Source organism: Microchirus variegatus (assembly GCF_963457635.1).
Source record: "Microchirus variegatus genome assembly, chromosome: 20".
Taxonomy (NCBI): Eukaryota; Metazoa; Chordata; class Actinopteri; order Pleuronectiformes; family Soleidae; genus Microchirus; species Microchirus variegatus.
In genome coordinates this window covers 13,346,625-13,363,979 of record NC_139821.1, presented here as the reverse complement: position 1 = coordinate 13,363,979, position 17,355 = coordinate 13,346,625, and the positions used below count along the sequence as shown (strand labels likewise).

At 41.1% G+C, this 17,355-nt stretch overlaps 1 protein-coding gene across 1 annotated transcript in view; it reads right to left on the bottom strand.

Annotated features, from left to right (window-relative positions):
• Positions 1 to 4,729: 4,729 nt before the first annotated feature.
• The window catches only part of ccdc146 (coiled-coil domain containing 146), a gene marked incomplete at both ends in the record, with an annotated part of 48,565 nt that continues 35,939 nt past the window's right edge, over positions 4,730 to 17,355 (bottom strand). Inside the window, 5 exons of the mRNA XM_083906810.1 lie at positions 4,730 to 4,942; positions 8,165 to 8,287; positions 10,146 to 10,271; positions 10,891 to 11,028; positions 11,119 to 11,229. Coding sequence (XP_083762936.1) covers positions 4,730 to 4,942; positions 8,165 to 8,287; positions 10,146 to 10,271; positions 10,891 to 11,028; positions 11,119 to 11,229 — 711 coding nt within the window. The remainder of the gene's footprint in view (positions 4,943 to 8,164; positions 8,288 to 10,145; positions 10,272 to 10,890; positions 11,029 to 11,118; positions 11,230 to 17,355) is intronic.

Sequence of the window (17,355 nt, the reverse complement as noted above, 5' to 3'; positions counted from 1 at the left end):
TCACTCACTTAGGAAGTGAAATAAAGCTGCAGCTGCTGAGACACAGTGAGGAATAATTGTAATAATTAACACTCCTGCACTTATTGAGATTCCAAATAGCCAAATAATAGGGAAAAAATTGAATGTTATACATGCGATAGAAGAGGGATTCATTAACGACGAAGTAACAGTGAACATGATGAATGAGTTGAAAACTGCAAAAAGACTTTAAACAAGAGATGACGTGGTTCAGAGCTGAGATAATCTTTTTCACTTTTACATCATTCCCCCCCCCCCGTCCGCACACACACGTCGAAACATCTGCTTCGTGTTTGGGAAACGCAATGCCCATCAATCATGACGCCGCTCTTCACTGTAAGGGGAGGAATTCCTTGGTAGCGGGTTGTAAAAGTATGAGAGTGTGTGTGTGTGTTGTGTGTTTCTTGATCCACGTGACGTGGTGTTGTGAAGACCACGGCGACCCACGCTCGCAAGTTCTACATGCCGGAGATTGTTTCCGCGTCGCGTCATGCTGGGATATTTGGGGAGCAATTATGTAAGATTTCAGTGAAAAACAAGGGATTCCTTTGCTGTTCCAGAGGAAATGTGAATAAAAAGTTGTGTTTTTCTCAAGCTCATTGACTTTTTTTTTTTGCTGTAACTATCTTTGTTCCTCATTACTACCAAATAAATTCAGAAGAAGTAGTAATGGTCTGTATTTATATAGAGCTTTCCTTGTCTTGATGAATAACACTATAGTTTTACCATTCACCCGTTTACACGCTTCGTATAAGTCTTGACTGGATCGTCTAGTCCTGACTGGATCGTCTAGTCTTGACTGGATCGTCTAGTCTTGACTGGATCGTCTAGTCCTGACTGGATCGTCTAAGTCTTGACTGGATCGTCTAGTCCTGACTGGATCGTCTAGTCCTGACTGGATCGTCTAAGTCTTGACTCGATCGTCTAGTCCTGACTGGATCGTCTAGTCTTGACTGGATCGTCTAGTCCTGACTGGATCATCTCGTCTAGTGCTTTTCTCGTCTTGATGAGCTGCTTATAACACTTTAGTGTCTTGCTCAAGGACACATATGGATATGTGAAATATTGAGATTTTAGACGTTTCCTTGGTAACTGTTGGAGATTAACCCACGTTTTTAGGATTGTTAAGTCGTTTTAACTGATCTACAGTTCTGCTTGATTCTTGTGTCGAACGTCTCTTCCTGTGACACCACTCTGACCAATCAGTGGCCGGCAGTCTGGCGACGTCACGCATAGTATCGCCTCAGATCCGCTTGGGACCTCGCCAGAACAGGTACTAAAAAAATGCTAGTGGTAGCTACTATACTAGTGGAAACGTATCTTAACCGTGCCGAGGCGAGTCGAGCGAAGCCAGTGGAAACACGCCAATAGACTAGCAGAGCCAGGAATTGAACCCCACAACCTTTGAGTTGAAAGACAACTAGACAAGACTTTTACTTACTAGTAATATTATAAAAAAGTGGCTTCAACTTCTACCGAAGTCAATTTCTGTTAAGATACTTGTACTTTTATCCCTTTTAGGTACTTTATATAAGACTGGAACAAAAAAAGTACATGAGAAGCCCTATAATCCACGATATCCCTGCATATCACCAACATATTAGATACATAATCCAAATATTTACATTCTTTGAAACTAGGGAGACGTAAACACAGTTGTAATTCATCACAAAGTTACTTAAATATACATATTTTACACGGAAACAGTGAAGGGCTTCACCTCACCTAAATTCTCATAAGGGAAAACGACTGAACTCAAAAGTCAAATAGTCTTTAACGGGAAAAGGTTCTGCAAAGATGGAAGTGATCTCATATTCAAGAGAACATTTCGTGTTTTCGACAGAGTCGGCTGAGTTCCTCTGAAGTCAGGAAGTAATCTCAGCACCAGTCATCACACACACACTGAGTCACACAACCGTCACCATGCGTTTGTAAGAGCTTCTACTTTTAAGACTAAAGGGAAAAACTCCTTTCCTTTAAGGTATTTCCAAACAAATTGCTCACCCTCCACCTCCTCCTCCTCTTCTTCCTCCTCCGCTCTTTGGTATGCAGTCAGTGTTATGTAGCTGGCTAATAAGCACAGACTGGGGGCTAACTTAATATGACAGCTCTCACTGTCAGCCGGACATGGATCATCACACACACATCACACCGCTGGGTGGACAAGGTTGTGTCAAAAACCAGACTAACTCAAACCCTGCTGCCTTCACTTCGACTCAGAGGAAGTCGAGTCAAACACGGAAAACACAAGTTTAAAAAAAAAAAAGTCCTGTGGGGGTTTGGAAGAAGTATATATAAAAAGTATGTGTTTTCATAGCCAGTGAGAGACAACACTGAACATAGTTTGGAAATATCATATTAAGCACTAAGTGTTCAGAACTGGTGAAAAAATGCTATAAAATAAGGCTAATATGTAAAAGTGTTGCAAAATGGCACAGTAGCACCCCCAAAGGTGAAGTCCGGTATGACAAAGGCAAAACTGAGCTGCACCAAATTTCACGAAACGTGCCATCGACCAAGAAGAACAAAATAGTCTATAGTAAAGTGGCCCTGAGGTGCAAAACACAAACGCAAACACGGACTGTGCAATGAGCGACGACACTGGTCGATCGCAGGAAACAACATTTTTCGTTGTTGTTTTTTGAGTTGCGTTTCCGTTTTGACATGCATTTCCGTTGTGTTTTCTGCTTTTGTGTTTGCGTTGTGAGTTAATATTTTTGTGTTGTCTGCTTATTTGTTTGCATTTTATGATTTGCATTTCCGTTGTGAGATAATGTTGTTGTGTTATATGCTTTTGTGTTTGTGTTTTCTGCTTGGGGCGGGATTCGAAGTGGGGCTATCTGTAGTGTGCACTTCTACATGGAACGGCAGCTCTACCAAGTGAGCTGAAGTGAGTTAATGTTTTTGTGTTTTCTGCTTTTGTGTTTGTGTTGTGAGTTAATGTTTTTGTGTTTTCTGCATTTGTGTTTGCGTTGTGAGTTAATGTGTTCGTGTTTTCTGCTTTTGTGTTTGTGTTGTGAGTTAATGTTTTCGTGTTTTCTGCTTTTGTGTTTGCGTTGTGAGATTTGTGTTTCCTTTTTTGAGTTAATGTTTTTGTGTTTTTGATTTGCGTTGGTGTTTTTTGATTTGCGTTTGTGTTTTTTGATTTGCGTTTGTATTTCTGATTTGTGTTGTGTTTTTGTAATTTGCATTTGTGTTTTGCACCTCAGGGCCACCGTACTATAGGGACCATGGTCTCAACTTGACAGGAAGTAGACCATTTAGAATTTGGCATCCATCGTGGCGATTTGGACGCTTCGTAAATTAACAAACTTGAGCACGGTAATCTTACCGACATAAAAAACATTTCAATTGTACTAAACACATCAAATATGAAAAGTTACCAAAAGGTCTTGCGGATTCTAAAGGGAGCAACCATGGCAACCATCGGAATGTTGGCAAATTATTAGCCACAAAACAGGAAGTGCCCTGTAACTTTGCCGTACATTGACCGGTCGGCTTGAAACTTCCAACATGAGATGGGCGTTGGAGACCAACCCTGAACCTCACCCAACAGGACGTCAGACATTATGAGCTGTTCATAGTCTGCCATCTTGCATCGCCACAGCTACAGCTACCAAAAGCTTAACGTGCCAAATAAAGAGCATAAGGCCGACTGATAAAACAGAAATGGCAAAATGGAAAGAGCTGTGTGAAGGCCACCGTAGTTCCCTGGCGCACTTGTGGAGGTTCCTGCAACCTTGAGTCTCACCATTAGTTGTCACCAATTCTTGTTTTTGGTTGTTTGTACTGTCCGCCCCATTCTTTTGTCAGCACAAGAGAGAATCCTTTCAAATTTGGCACAAACGGTCACTGAACTCTAATCAGTACATTCTTGAGTGGTAAGTGGTAAAATGTTAAATGTAAAAGTCACTGTGACCTCAAAAAGTTGTGGCTAACTTGATGATAAAGACCTCAAGCACCGATCATCAGTGTAAGCCTGGCGTTACTGTTTATGTACGTACACAGAGTGGAGTATAAAACGCTACTGAAACAGGGCGCACACATGCTGACAATCTGCAGACACTTACAGTAAACGTTTAAAGCTTTGTTTGCCGTCTTTTGTTGGCGGCGCTGAACTCTCCACCCCATTTAGAGCCTCACTTTGATTCCCCTTCCACCCAGAACTCTTTCCCGTCATCTCCTGTTTGTCTTCATTTGAATTCCTCCCTGTCACTCTCTATGCTCTTTTATAGCCGGCGTGTTCCTTCCTCTGCATATTTACATTTCAGACATTAAGCAGGGACTCTTAGCTCTGCATAAAAGCTGAAGCCCGTTGCAGTTCATTCATAAGTTGGGGTGGGGGGGGACCTGAAGGATGCGGAGGAATAATGTGTAATGAATTTATGAGAGGAAAAGCAGCGAGGTGATGATAATAAGTGGCTCAGATAAGGAAATTGTTGTTACTGACAGGCATCACGTCACAATAATCACATTGTAATCTCACCACTGACCTGTTTTGCACTCTTGATGTGACTGTAAACAAACCCTTGCCAGTAAATGCAAAAACAAAAAAAAAAAGAGCCAGAAAATGAAAACCACATGTCTACAAATAGACGAACAACAAAACATGAGTGGTACGCTGCATGGTTAGGACAAAAACATACACATCAGCAGAGAGGAGGATGATGGTTTTTTTTGCACTCACGTCATCACGATGGCACTCACGTATTTACATTGTCTGCTGTATCTCTAAGGGTTTGAGCGTTGGCTTGCGGAAGTGCCTCATGTTGGCTCCCGGTTGGGTAGGTTTGAACGGGGTCTGAGCGCCGTAGGGTTTGGGCAGAGGGAGCGCGTCGGTCCGGGGGATGTACGCATTAGGACGCGATTCAGCTGTGGTGTATTCTCCGTTTGGCAACTGGTTCCACTCGTCTTCTTCAGCCAGCTGCACACACACACACACACACACACACAGAGAGAGGCAGTTTAAATATTTAATGTGAGACTACACGACCTTGGACTTAATAGTTAAAAATTCAATTTGCCTGAATTTTAATCATGGAAATGGAATAATTAATTCATCATCTTTTTTTGTTTTTTCTTGAAATCTAAAGACAAACGCAAGGGCAGTTGAGCTCTTGGCTGTTTATAATCTCATCCGAGAAACCTGAGAAATTATATGCAGCGGTGTAAACAGGCCGAGCAAAAACTCAGCTACGGACTTTTCACAGGAGGCAGATTTATTCCCAATACGATAATTTGCACTCTCCTCATCCTCCTCTTCCTCACATAATCTTCAGACACTGATTTAGAGAAATTAGATTTAGACAGAGCGCGAGATAAGGTGACTCTAATTATTATTAATTCACTTTTTTTTGTAGCACCAGAGGAAGCTCGCGTACCTGACCTGACGCACATGACTTTTTAGACTTTATACTGATTACAGAGACGCTGCACTGAAATCATAACAAGACAGACTACACTGGAGTTCTGTATTATCTGATGGAGAAGATGACATGGCCATGTGTGTGTGTGTGTGTTTCTCAAAACTAGACAATCCTGGTCCTCGGGACCCAATGCTCTCCATGTTTTCGATGTTTCCCTGCTCCAGTACACCTGATTCAAAAAGTCAGCTCATCAACAAGCTCTGCAAAAGCCTAGTAACGACCCATTTTGTTTGAGTTGGAGGTGTCAAACTCATGGCCCCGACAATGAATGTCATGTTATTAATAAAAACATAGACTGCAACCTCCTTGTTTAGTGTTTTAAAGTTGTCCACATGTTACTAAGGTAACTAAAATGAGGTATTTGTCTGTTTTTGCCAGGAATAGATTTTTCTTGAGCACGATTCCATGCCAAAGCACACACTTATACTTTGAAATTACATGAGGTGTGTACTATCGTATCGTATTTGCAGGATCTATTTCGTCGAAAAACAACAAACAACAAAAAACCACACTGCTACAACTACAAGATGTTAGCCTGATGCTAACGTTACTCCCACTGGCAACTGAAAGTTCCAGAAGAGTCAGCAGATATTACTGTAAATGCTTAGGTTTATGTGTATTGATTATTTTTTTTGCTACAGCAGGGAATGTTGATGTAGTATGCAGAGCTGTGCACCTGGACAGTCGTTTATTTTGCGATGTTCACAGTATTTTTTTTATTCTACGAGTATTTCTTGTTGCAAGGTCGGTAGACCTTTAGTCATCTGCCTCTGGCACTGGAAAAACCCTTATCTATAAGGCAATTCTTGGTCGACTGCCCACCTATTTGTCATCTGATTGCACTTCAAAGTACTCGCCGTTACTCTTTTCGTTTGCAGGATTATCTGTTCCTCTCTGTTCCCGAGGCCCGCACTAAGGTAAAAATAGAAACAGAAAAAACGGATTTTGTCCATTCTGCACCACGACTGAAATTATTTCGTACTTTTAAATCCTAATGAAGGATGATGCTGGTTAAATAAAGATTAATAAATAAATATTGGACAAATACTGCTCCCAACAATGAAGGACAAGGCCCATTTATACTCCATGTTCGTCCTTCTGTCCCAAACATCTCCGTCCATACCCTACATACCTCCGTGCGTCTTTTGCGTTGCTACTGACGTTTGAACAACAATCTCCTCTAGAGGGCAGTGCCGAGTTGCAGGCATCAACAAACATGGACGACCATTGATTTACTGCAATCGATCCAAAATAGACTGCAGATTTGCTGGCAGTGGAATGTAAGACCACTCACTGGAAGCCGATGACGAGCGTAATTACAAACATTTCCCTATGTGAGACTTTTTTTGACATCTTGCTTCACCCCTCAAATGAAACCACAGTGTGCCAGTGAGTGAAGCCAAGTTACTCTCTGTTTTCTGGCCACGGGGATAAGCCAGCAAATTCGTGGCAGCATGTTTTGAATTGGGCACTGCAAGTGTAGGTTGCTTCTGTAATGGTAAATTCAATTTCTTTGTCTCAGAGCTACAACTGCACATCACCCTTTTCCTAACACAGAATACCAGGTGATTTTGTGTATTGTATATTGTGTGATAAGGATGTCTAGAGTGAACTTGCACCTTCCTACAACATCCGCAGCCACTCAGCTCCCCTGATACCTGCAGTAGACAAAGAGGTGTGAAAACACAGCCTGGAAAGACAGACTCCTTTGTCTATTGGAGGAATGCGAAAGGGGAGTTGCTCAGGTATAAATCTTTTTCTTTGCAAAGAAAATAAAACCTTGTCGGCCGGCAGAAGTCTCTATTTCATTCTTCACCAGCAACAGAGAAGTTGCTGGTTGCCCCCACAATTTCAGGCGGTATTGCTCCGTTTCGTGCGTCATTGTGAGCTCCCCATGGATTCTTTTATCCTGCATTTTGGTTTTGAGCAGATCCGTGACTAATTTAATTTCCTTACACAAAGACAACAACGGCTTTCTACATCTTCCGCATATCAACAAAAACATCAAAATTATCCAAACTATCTCGAGCAACAGTGACTGTGGCCAACCAACGAGGGGGATGGACCAGTTTCTCACTCCTGCTAAGGAGGGAAAAAAAAGAATTCCTCTGTGTACGTGCATGCTCATAATTAAGTCGTCTGAAAAAGTCCTGTGAAAAGTTTATCCACTGGGAGGTGTGAGAAAGACAGTAATGTCTTTAAAAGAGAGGAAGAATCAAGTAGATACTGGCTGCCAATTAATGTGAAAAATAGCAACTGACAAATTCAAATTAAACTTGATACACACTGGTGTTTTAGTGTTGGCACTTCTTTTCTGTCTGTGTCTGGCGACTGAATAAACCTCGTGATAAAACACAGATTTCTGCTGCAGACAGCTGGACTGGTGTCAGACACCACTGATCCCTGTAAATGTGCCTCTCTGGTGTCGACACCCCTTCACGGTTTGTCAGCAGTTGTCTTGTTCTTGTGCATGTGGTGAAAGTGACTATTGCAGTCTTGTCTTGTCTCATGTGTGTGTGTGTGGTCAGGTATTCAGCTACCCCCCCTTCTCTTTGTTCCTAAGAATCTTGATCGATTCTTGCCCGGGAGTGTGTCTCCAACTCCACTTCTTTTTCCTTTGTCACTCTGTCTATTTCGCCTGCCTCCCGGGCGCTTTGTTCACTCTCTGACTCTGGTGATCTTTGTGTGTATTGCGTGCTTGAGTTTCTTTTTTTTTTTACCCTATCTTTCTCCGCTTTGTCCCTCTGTCTCCTTTTCTTGTCCCGGAGCATCTTCCTCCACTCCTCCTCCATTTCGGGACAGGGTGGCAGGCCCTGCTCCAGCCGCCGCTGGCACATGTCCATCTGGGAACACAGAGGCAACGTGAGAAACAATCACTTTGTATTCCTATCGCTTGTGTCCACCCTGCACTCTGCTGGCATGACTCAATTCTGTCTGCGACCGAAAACAGATGGTCGTATTAGTGTCAGAATGGGAAATAGTTATGCCTTTGCATCTCGTTCTTCTGTGCCTGCAGGCACACATCAGCTCAGCTGCAGGGACTCTTCAGGTTATTAATAAACGCCTCTTGAAACATTTACAAGGCATGTGGGGAAATCAATTCTCTCTTTTTTAATTAGTTTAAATAGTTTGAGACAGAAAGCAGTGAAGGCTTTCTGCTTAAACCAGTGCCACGTGTCGAAAACAATGGTTTAGACGATGGCTTTTAGTTTTTCCTTAACTCCATTGTGGATGGCAATTTTTATATTCGCAATTTTACAACAAGAATATTATAATAATAATAATAATAATAATGGCAGATGAGAGCACAGGTAAATCAGTTAAATATTTTGTGAAAGTCCCAGACGTTTGTGACAAAAGTGGTTATGCTAACGTTCCGGGAACATTTAGAGAACGTTTCTCAAAAGGTTGTCTGAATAGTGTGTAAAAGTAACTCTCTGGGAACATTATGGAAACCGAATTTGCCACCAAAAACTAAAATCAAGCACAGGACAACCTAGGGGGGGAAACTTCAGGGAACCAAAAGGTAACGTTCCCAGAACGTTCTAGGAACCAACAATTGTTAGCTGTGTCCTCCATTAACCCCCCCCCCCTTTCCTATGTACTTCAGGGAACTACGTTGGCCTTCTGAAAGCCGAAAGGAGCTTCCACTTCATAGCACAAAGCAAACACTGTCGTTAGTTTGTACATAGAAACAAGATGGCCACCTTTGCAAGGCCCTTGATACGAAAACCAAAACCGCTTTTATATACTTGTTGTGCACTTATACAAACATACCGTATTATAAGTCCTACTTTCAGTTTTTAGGGCGATAAACCTGAGTAAATGTTACACAGTGGACCTTTGCGTAAAATCAGTACATTTAAAGATGCTGCAGCTGATTTTCCAGTTTCTTTTACAGCCAGATGAACTCTCTCCATCAGTAGATTCTCAGAGGATCAGAAAACTGTTGAAACATTTAATCAATCATGCAGACCAAAGATTTTCTTTTTTACCTTAAAGCTGCACAAATCAAAGTTTAATACAAACAATTCTCCTCAAACAAGTTCTCCTCAGCTCTATAGGACCATTTAGCACATTTTAGCTAATTTTTCTGGTTGTACAGCTTCATTGTTTCTATTCAATCATTTTTTAAGACCCCGAATACAATTGCACACTTCCTGCTGAGCACCAAACGGCAAATATTATGTCCTGCAAACACAGCACTTGATGTTAATTTACTGCAATCTCTTGACACAAGTTAGGACAGGAAAGAACAGTCGAAAGGCTGCTCTACTAAAAGGCTAACCACTATAGACAGGGGGTCTGGCTTTCTCCACTTTTTTGTTTCCTAAAACATGAAAAGAAACTGTTGATGTATTGTAATCTCGCAGGCCTGTGGTGAACGGTACGTTCTCAGCATAAAAATCAATGTTTAACATTTACTTTTACCACCATTTGATTTCTTTGTTATTATACATTGTCTTTGAATTTCATTTTTGATACTTATGATTGAATATTATTTTTGCAACTGTGTGTGTTTACATCTCCTTTTTTCGGAGATGAATAACTTTGAGTCGAAATGTGGCTGTAAACACAGAGAGAGAGTGCTATTTCACCTTTGAAATTGAAAGGAATAAATTGACAAAAACAGTGACAGACTCAGAAAAACCCTGTTGTTGTGTTTGCATGTGCTGTGCTGTAAAGCAAAGTTCCTCTGACCTGGAGCTCTCGCTCTTTGATCCCTTGTTGTTGAGACAAAGCGGCCGCTTGCTTCACGGAAAGCTCTGCAGAAACAGCCATCAGCTGGCGGTTGGCGTTGATTATATGGGTGCGGAGATCGTTCAGCTGGAAACGGAAAAACAATTTAGTAACTATTTAGGCCAAGTGCATGTCCACATGCAAATTTGAGGAGGTTTTAATGCTCCTCAAACAAGGTGTGAACTTCTCTTTGAGTGACACACACACAATGTGGCAAAATAAGACTGTAAATAAACTAAAATCAGCTACACATGACTCTCTCTGCAATTCTCAATATGGCGGCGCTTAGATCTTGTAACGCCTCGGGACATTCGCATGCTGCATACAGGAAGTGATTTGTTTTATGTCAAGACAGATGGAGGGAATAGCAATATTAATAATATATTTACAACACAATAAAATGTTTCAGAAGTAATATAAAAAAAAAAACTGCTGGTGAATACACACAATTGCTCCCTCAGTCAGGTCTGGTAGTATTGCTTGACAGAGCCTGTTTTTAGATAAAGGACGCAGCATACAAATAATGTTACACCGTTTGCATTCACAGTAACTAAACGAAGGCAGAATAACAATGTCATCATCAAAAACAACAACAAAAAAGCTTAAAACTAACTATTAATCTGTACTTTTTGTGTTAGATTTGCTTAAAAAACATACTTGGCATCATCTCTGTCTGAGCGGATGTTTTGCGGAACTTGCCGCATACCTTCTTTCTCACGGAGAGTCTGTCCTCTTGGCAGTTCTCAGCTTGCTCGCTGAGCGGCTTCGAGAGGCGGGTCACCTGCTCCACGAGCAGCTGTTTTTCCAGCAGCTGCGTCTCGCTTTCGGCGAGCATCAACTCGAGCTACACGTGCACGCAGGAGACAGAAGTGTTACACTACAGATTAGGAATAAGAGGCAACAAACAAAGAAAATCACAACGTTCTCAAGGTACCTGCTCAATTTTCTTGACCAATTCCACCGTGGATGGGTCGTTGCCTTTTGTCTCTTTGTAATCCATGGTTCGATTCAGACATTCAACCGTCTTGTCTCTGGCTTCTGAAAGCTGAGCAACGGAGAGGAATTAGAGCCAACAACAGAGACCAGCTTACCCGTCAATTTATTAGGTTCACTGTAAGGCTCATTTACACAAATATTTAATCAGCCAATCACATGATAGCAACTCAATGCATGTAGAAACACAGTCTTGTCTTCCTGCTGAAGTGCAAACTGAGCATCAAAATGGCAAAGAAAGGTGATTTATGCGACTTTGAAGACAGCATGGTTGTTTGTACCAGACAGGCTGGTCTGAGTATTTCAGAAAACTGCTGATCTACTGGGATTTTCACACACAACCCTCTCTAGAGTTGAAAAATAATGGTCTGAAAATGTCCACCGGGCAGCAGTTCTTTGGGCAAAAAGTGCCTTGCTGATGCTTGAGGTCAGAGAAGAATGGCCAGACTGGCGAGAAATGAAAGAAAGCAGCAGAGGACAAAACTAATACTGCCACCTTATTAGTGTCTTATGTTGCTAATAAAGTGGCCGGTGAGCGAATGTTATATAGATATATGATCTTTATCAAGGCCAAAGTACTCTTTAAGTCTCTGTTTTGTTTTTTAAGATGAAAATAACACAGTCATTTATCACAGAACACAAAAGAATATGTGAACGACACCAAAGTATAAAAGTAACAGAATATGGATTTAGTCTGCTACTGTCTCCGTTTCAATTTTCTTCTTTTCTCTAGGCTTTTTCAGACGCTCAGGGGATTGTACCAAAAAAAAAATTTAAAAAAAATAATGCCTTTTCTCAAGACTTTTCTCGGCTGAATGTGGTGCCAACACGGCTGTGACTCCCCGCTACGTTACAAGTCACTGGCAAACTCTGATAAGGAGGAGAGCCAAAATTCAAAACACCGCTACATCCCTCCAAGTGACTGCGATTTTTTTTGTTGACTTCCCTTAAGACAGTGGCAAAGAGGGGAGGTGAGGATGTGAACTAAAAGCACAAAAGAATACGATTGCGAAGAGACAAAAATATGCAGCCAGGAGGACGAGAGAAGGCGGCGCAGTCGTTTCAGATTCACGCCGGTAGCTGACACTAAAACACCGAAGCAGCAAGAGACTGAGGCATTTAGAGAGTCGCTAAAGTGAAATGAGAATCTGGAAGCCGACATGATTAACAGTTTGGATCAATGGTAAAATTAAAATGTAAAACATTAATTACAGACACTCTAAGGTGTGATGACGACGCACACGGAAAACGCAGTAAAAAACGTTTTTTCCTCACTTTTTTCCACAAGCAGGTAATGACACGTGACGAGATGCAAAACTGCGAGCCATTAAACGTGGATTAAAACCAAAATGGGAAAGAGATGCATTCAGGGTATTAGTTAAATGTCAAACCTGCAGATAATGTGTGACGGCGAGTATAATGCATAATGGAAACTATTATCAACCAAACTATATAAATAAATTCCAGCTTCACATTGTCCGATTTCCTGCATTTTAATACAAATTTAATGTTGTTTGTCGAGTTTTATTTTTCGAAAACAAAGTGATTATAGAGACTTTATTGTGTGGAAATGTTGCTAAAAAGGACAAACTACACAGGAGTTGTTGACTATTTACCAGCTAATTGAAGAGGGAAACTAGTGCGGGTCATATAAAGTAGCTTTTATTAAGAGTTGGGAGATAGAAAGTGTATATTTTACACTTAGTGGCCACATTATTAGGCACACAAGACACTTAACCTATGAGTGTAGTCCTATAAAGTGAGGAATATAAAGGAAATTGTGCAAGAACCCTATTGAAACTGACGGAGTTCTTCTTCTTATTATTGTTATTTTTCCTTTTTGAGGGCCTGAACATACCCCAAAACTAATGGAAAAAATTGGAAGTGGGAGGGGCTTATGAAAATGAATGCTTTCATTCGGTGACTTTTTGTCGCGTTTCACGCACATGAATGAAACTTGGTACACATGTTGATCATGTCAGGACGGTCCAAAAAGTCAATGACGACATTGCCGTAAGTCCGACAGGAAGGGCCCCACCAATTTTGCCAATTTTGCAGCAATGCTACAAAATCTATCTAGTTAGTTTTAGTATTTGAGGTTTGAAACATACATTTCTGAAAAACATAATGCGAGTTCCTTTTTCCACAGAGATTCTGTTCTGCTTCATTTACCCCTTTTCATAACTTTCTTCACAATATGCTTTGTATACTTTCCTCTTTTTACACAAAACCCCATCATCTGCAATTAGAGACTCTCCGATCTCTTGGTTTGGTCAAAGAAAGCTGTATTTTTACAAAAAGCTCGAAGGAATGAGGAACAAAATCTGGAATCTACGACTGAAAAGAAAAAGGTTCTCATATTCATGGCGTAATGTCGATTTTAGAGACAAAGATAAATACCGAGTCAGGTGCGGCGAGCGTGGCTGAGAAATGAGCAATTAAAGTAGCGACAGCATCTCAACAGGGAAATTAATGCAAATGCCCACCCGACCCAAAGGCAGTCTATATATATAAAAATATATGAAGCCGAGATGATCAAGGAGCCATGTCAGGGGCCATAAAAGGAACATAAGCAGAAAATAGAAAGGAGGAAAAAAAACATAAATCAGGTGACAGAAGAAGAAGAGAGAACACTTGAGGAAATATTAATAGATTCCTTGGAAGAGCAGTGAGGAAAGGACATAAAAAAGGAAGCGAGATGGAGGACTGGGAAAGACTGGAGTGTTGGGAAACCTGTGAATGTTTGCCTGTAATGTAAAAGTGAGTGTGAGAGGCTTCATTAAGGTCATCAAACAGACAGCAAAGCTGATTAAAGGTGTTTCAAGATTATTCTGCCTCAGAGATCATTCGACTTAACTTAATAGTCTGTCCGTCGCGTGATTAGCCAAGGCTAAAAGTTACAGATGCTTCCGACGGAAATGAAATGAAAGGCAGAAAAAACGCTGAACTCAACAAGACTCCAACAGAGGCTGACAAGAGACGAACAGATTGGGGAAGATGAAGGAAAACATAAAGCGCAAAAGAAAGAAGAAGAAGAAGACACCAAAAATATGAAGGCAACTCTGAGGGAAAGGAATGAGAGATTGCAGGTAAAAATCAGACTGAACGCACAATTTGGTCATTTTAAAAGCCAAAATAAATCTACAAAGCAGGGATTTTTACACCGATCGGATTTTATGCCAAATGTAAAACTGAAGGCCATCAAATTCTAAAATATGATACCATATTATTACACTGGCAGAGTGAGTTTTGATTTTTTCTTTTTACTCACGCTATGTCAGGGGCTATAAATTAAAATGATACTACTGCTTCTGCTGCTGCTGTGCACCCTTTGTCAGGAGGTTTTTTTTTTTTTTTTTTGGAAAAGCTGCAAAGTTGATATAAAGGCGTCAAAGCAAGAATGAGACAATGCAACGGGATTACAGCGATACAGCAGCAGAATAAACCAATTTAAGTGAGATACTGCCCACGACTAATTATCTTTACGGACCGGGTCGCGCCAGATAAATTACTTTTCACTTCAACGGCACTGATTTTTTTTTAAAAATAATTGCCTTTGAAGCCAATCAAAGCCGAAGAAGGTTTAATCCTCGAAATCTGCAAATGTGATAAATGTGACGCCGAGTTCTAACTTTCCAAGCGATGTTAGATTGATCTGTGTTCCTGCCTCATTCAAAGCCACGGCGAGTCACTCAAACACGACATGATGGATGGAGTTACAGCACTCCGTCGCTCTCCCTCTCTGCTCCTGTTCTCTCTCTCTCTTAGTCGCCGTGACTTGTGAGTAACATTCTTATACACAGACTCGTCGTCCCCCTGCTTGTCTTTTCCCTTTGAACTCATCCATCTGTGTCAGTGTCCCTGTTCTGCCTGCCTGCATCTTTGTCTCGCTCTTCCCCCGACAGTCACAAAGAATAGCTGCTTTCTCGCCTCATAAATGTTGGATTGTACATATGACAGCGCGCGCAGGCAACAGACACTTTGCATATCATCTACATAATTTCAGCTCAATTAGCAGTGAACATGATGGCTTAAACAGGCACATAATAAACACAGTAAAAGCGGAGATAAATAATGGCCTTATTTATGATAGCACTTGCTCAAAAAGGGTTATAAACCAAATCAAAAAGAAAGTAAAGTAACCACAGTAAAATGTTCCATCTTTAAAACACCATCTTTGCTTATTTTAACCTTAAAAGAATCGGAAAATGTTCTTTAACTAAGTGCTCTTGCCCATTTTTCCAGAATAACTTTCAATATCTGGCTAGTTATTTAGAATTTACTGCACGTTAAAGTAGTGTATTAACTAGTTCTGGGCGCGTTAACGGCATCAATGTAGTAACCGTTTTTGGCCACATTCTTACATATGGCATCTTTAATACTAGCGCTGGGCACTAGCTTAATGCACAGCACGTTTCCATGATGACTGACAGGAAAAAGTCACGCGTGGCTTCATGTTTACGTGACTCCGGATTGTTAAAATGAGTCTGTAAAGTACTAACTTAAGAACTTTAAAAACAGAGGCACACACATTTGTAGCGCTGCTCTTTTCGTTTAATAAACAGACCGATCCAGTCCGACTATGGGCGCGCTAACGGCGCTGTTGCAGCTAATGGAGCTAACTTGTAAAAGGTGCCTGGACTCCAGTGTCACGGCACGTAAACATGACGTCACACGCATCTTTTTCCGGTCAGTCGTCATGGAAACGCGATGTTCGTTAAGCTCGTGCCCAGCGCTAGTATTAACAGTTTGAAAATGTTAAAACCCCCAAAATTTTCTTTAAAAAAAATCACTGTAGTTGTACATGGACAACAGTATAAAACATATTTAAAGTAACATTTGTTTGAGTATTTGTGTCAATGTCCAAAAACAGGCAGATAAAATGGAAACTACCATATGCATAGGTGTTTTTCCAACTGTCTCCACTCTGGCGACAAAGAGGCCAATTCGCCGGCTTCCTGAAACAGCACGAGTGAAATTACCGTAATTACCACATGTTGGTTTTGATGTGCAACTTGTCAGCTTTCAGAAACTGTTTTCTGATTTTTTTTCCGACAGCAAAAACCACCTCGTAATCGTGGTACTGCAAAGTGCGTGCCTCTTTAGATCCGGATAAAGACATTCTTTTTTGACTGACTTAAGTCACTCAAATTCAGGGCACACACACACACTCCACCACATCCTCACACAAGCTGTGCATCAGTCCGCCATTCACAGCAGGTTTCCCCCCCATGGTAATAAGTTCCAGACAGGTCGGACAAAGATTTAAGAGACAGACTGACAAGTAATATGACTCACCACCGTAGGGACACAGCAGTTTGTCAACAGCCCCACCCCGCGATAAATCTCAATCCATGACTGACTGAGCATATATTCTATAAATATACAATATCTGTCTGTAACGCTGTGATATTTGCTTATGAACAGCTCGTCATTAGAGGCCTGTTCGACGATATTCAGATGTAGCCGCAAGGGCAATATTGACTTGACTGATGTGTGTGTGTACAGATGCATGTCTACCTGTATTTGTGTTTGTCACATCACTGTGCCAGATACTAATAAAAAAAAAAAGCAGTAAATTCAGAATCCACCATGAGCGCCTGTTTATTTTGCATCAATTAAAATTCTTCAGAGCAAATGAAAGCCTCAGAGTATATTGAACTTCAATAGTCTCACAGATGGCCCGATCTATCTTTGTCAAAATTTCCCATCAAATGGAGGAGGAGGGGGTAGGGAGGGGGGGGATTCATCTACAATGAACAGATAAACTGGTCACAGACGAATACAAATACACAATATATATGATAAATCAACAGTGAGGTGGTTGCATGGGGGATTGAATTCACATAGAGAGAGAATGAATTGAGCTGGCAAGACTCCTGCGATTCACTTTTTTTTACCGGGGGGGGGGCTCGACGGCTGGAAAAAAAGAAAGAAGGGGAAACTGTGATTTAGAGAATGATTTGCAATCTACACATAGAGGAGGGAATGGAATGGAATGGATGGATGAGTGAGCAGATGAATAATGACAAATGCTCTAATCAGGGATGTACTGTGAGTACATCCGTGAACTTTCCAACCACTCCACTTAAGTGTTGGAAAGTTCCAAATGTTACGAAACCCAAGACAAATACAAATCTTAAACTCTGCAGAGCAAATGGTGTGAAGAATAATTTTT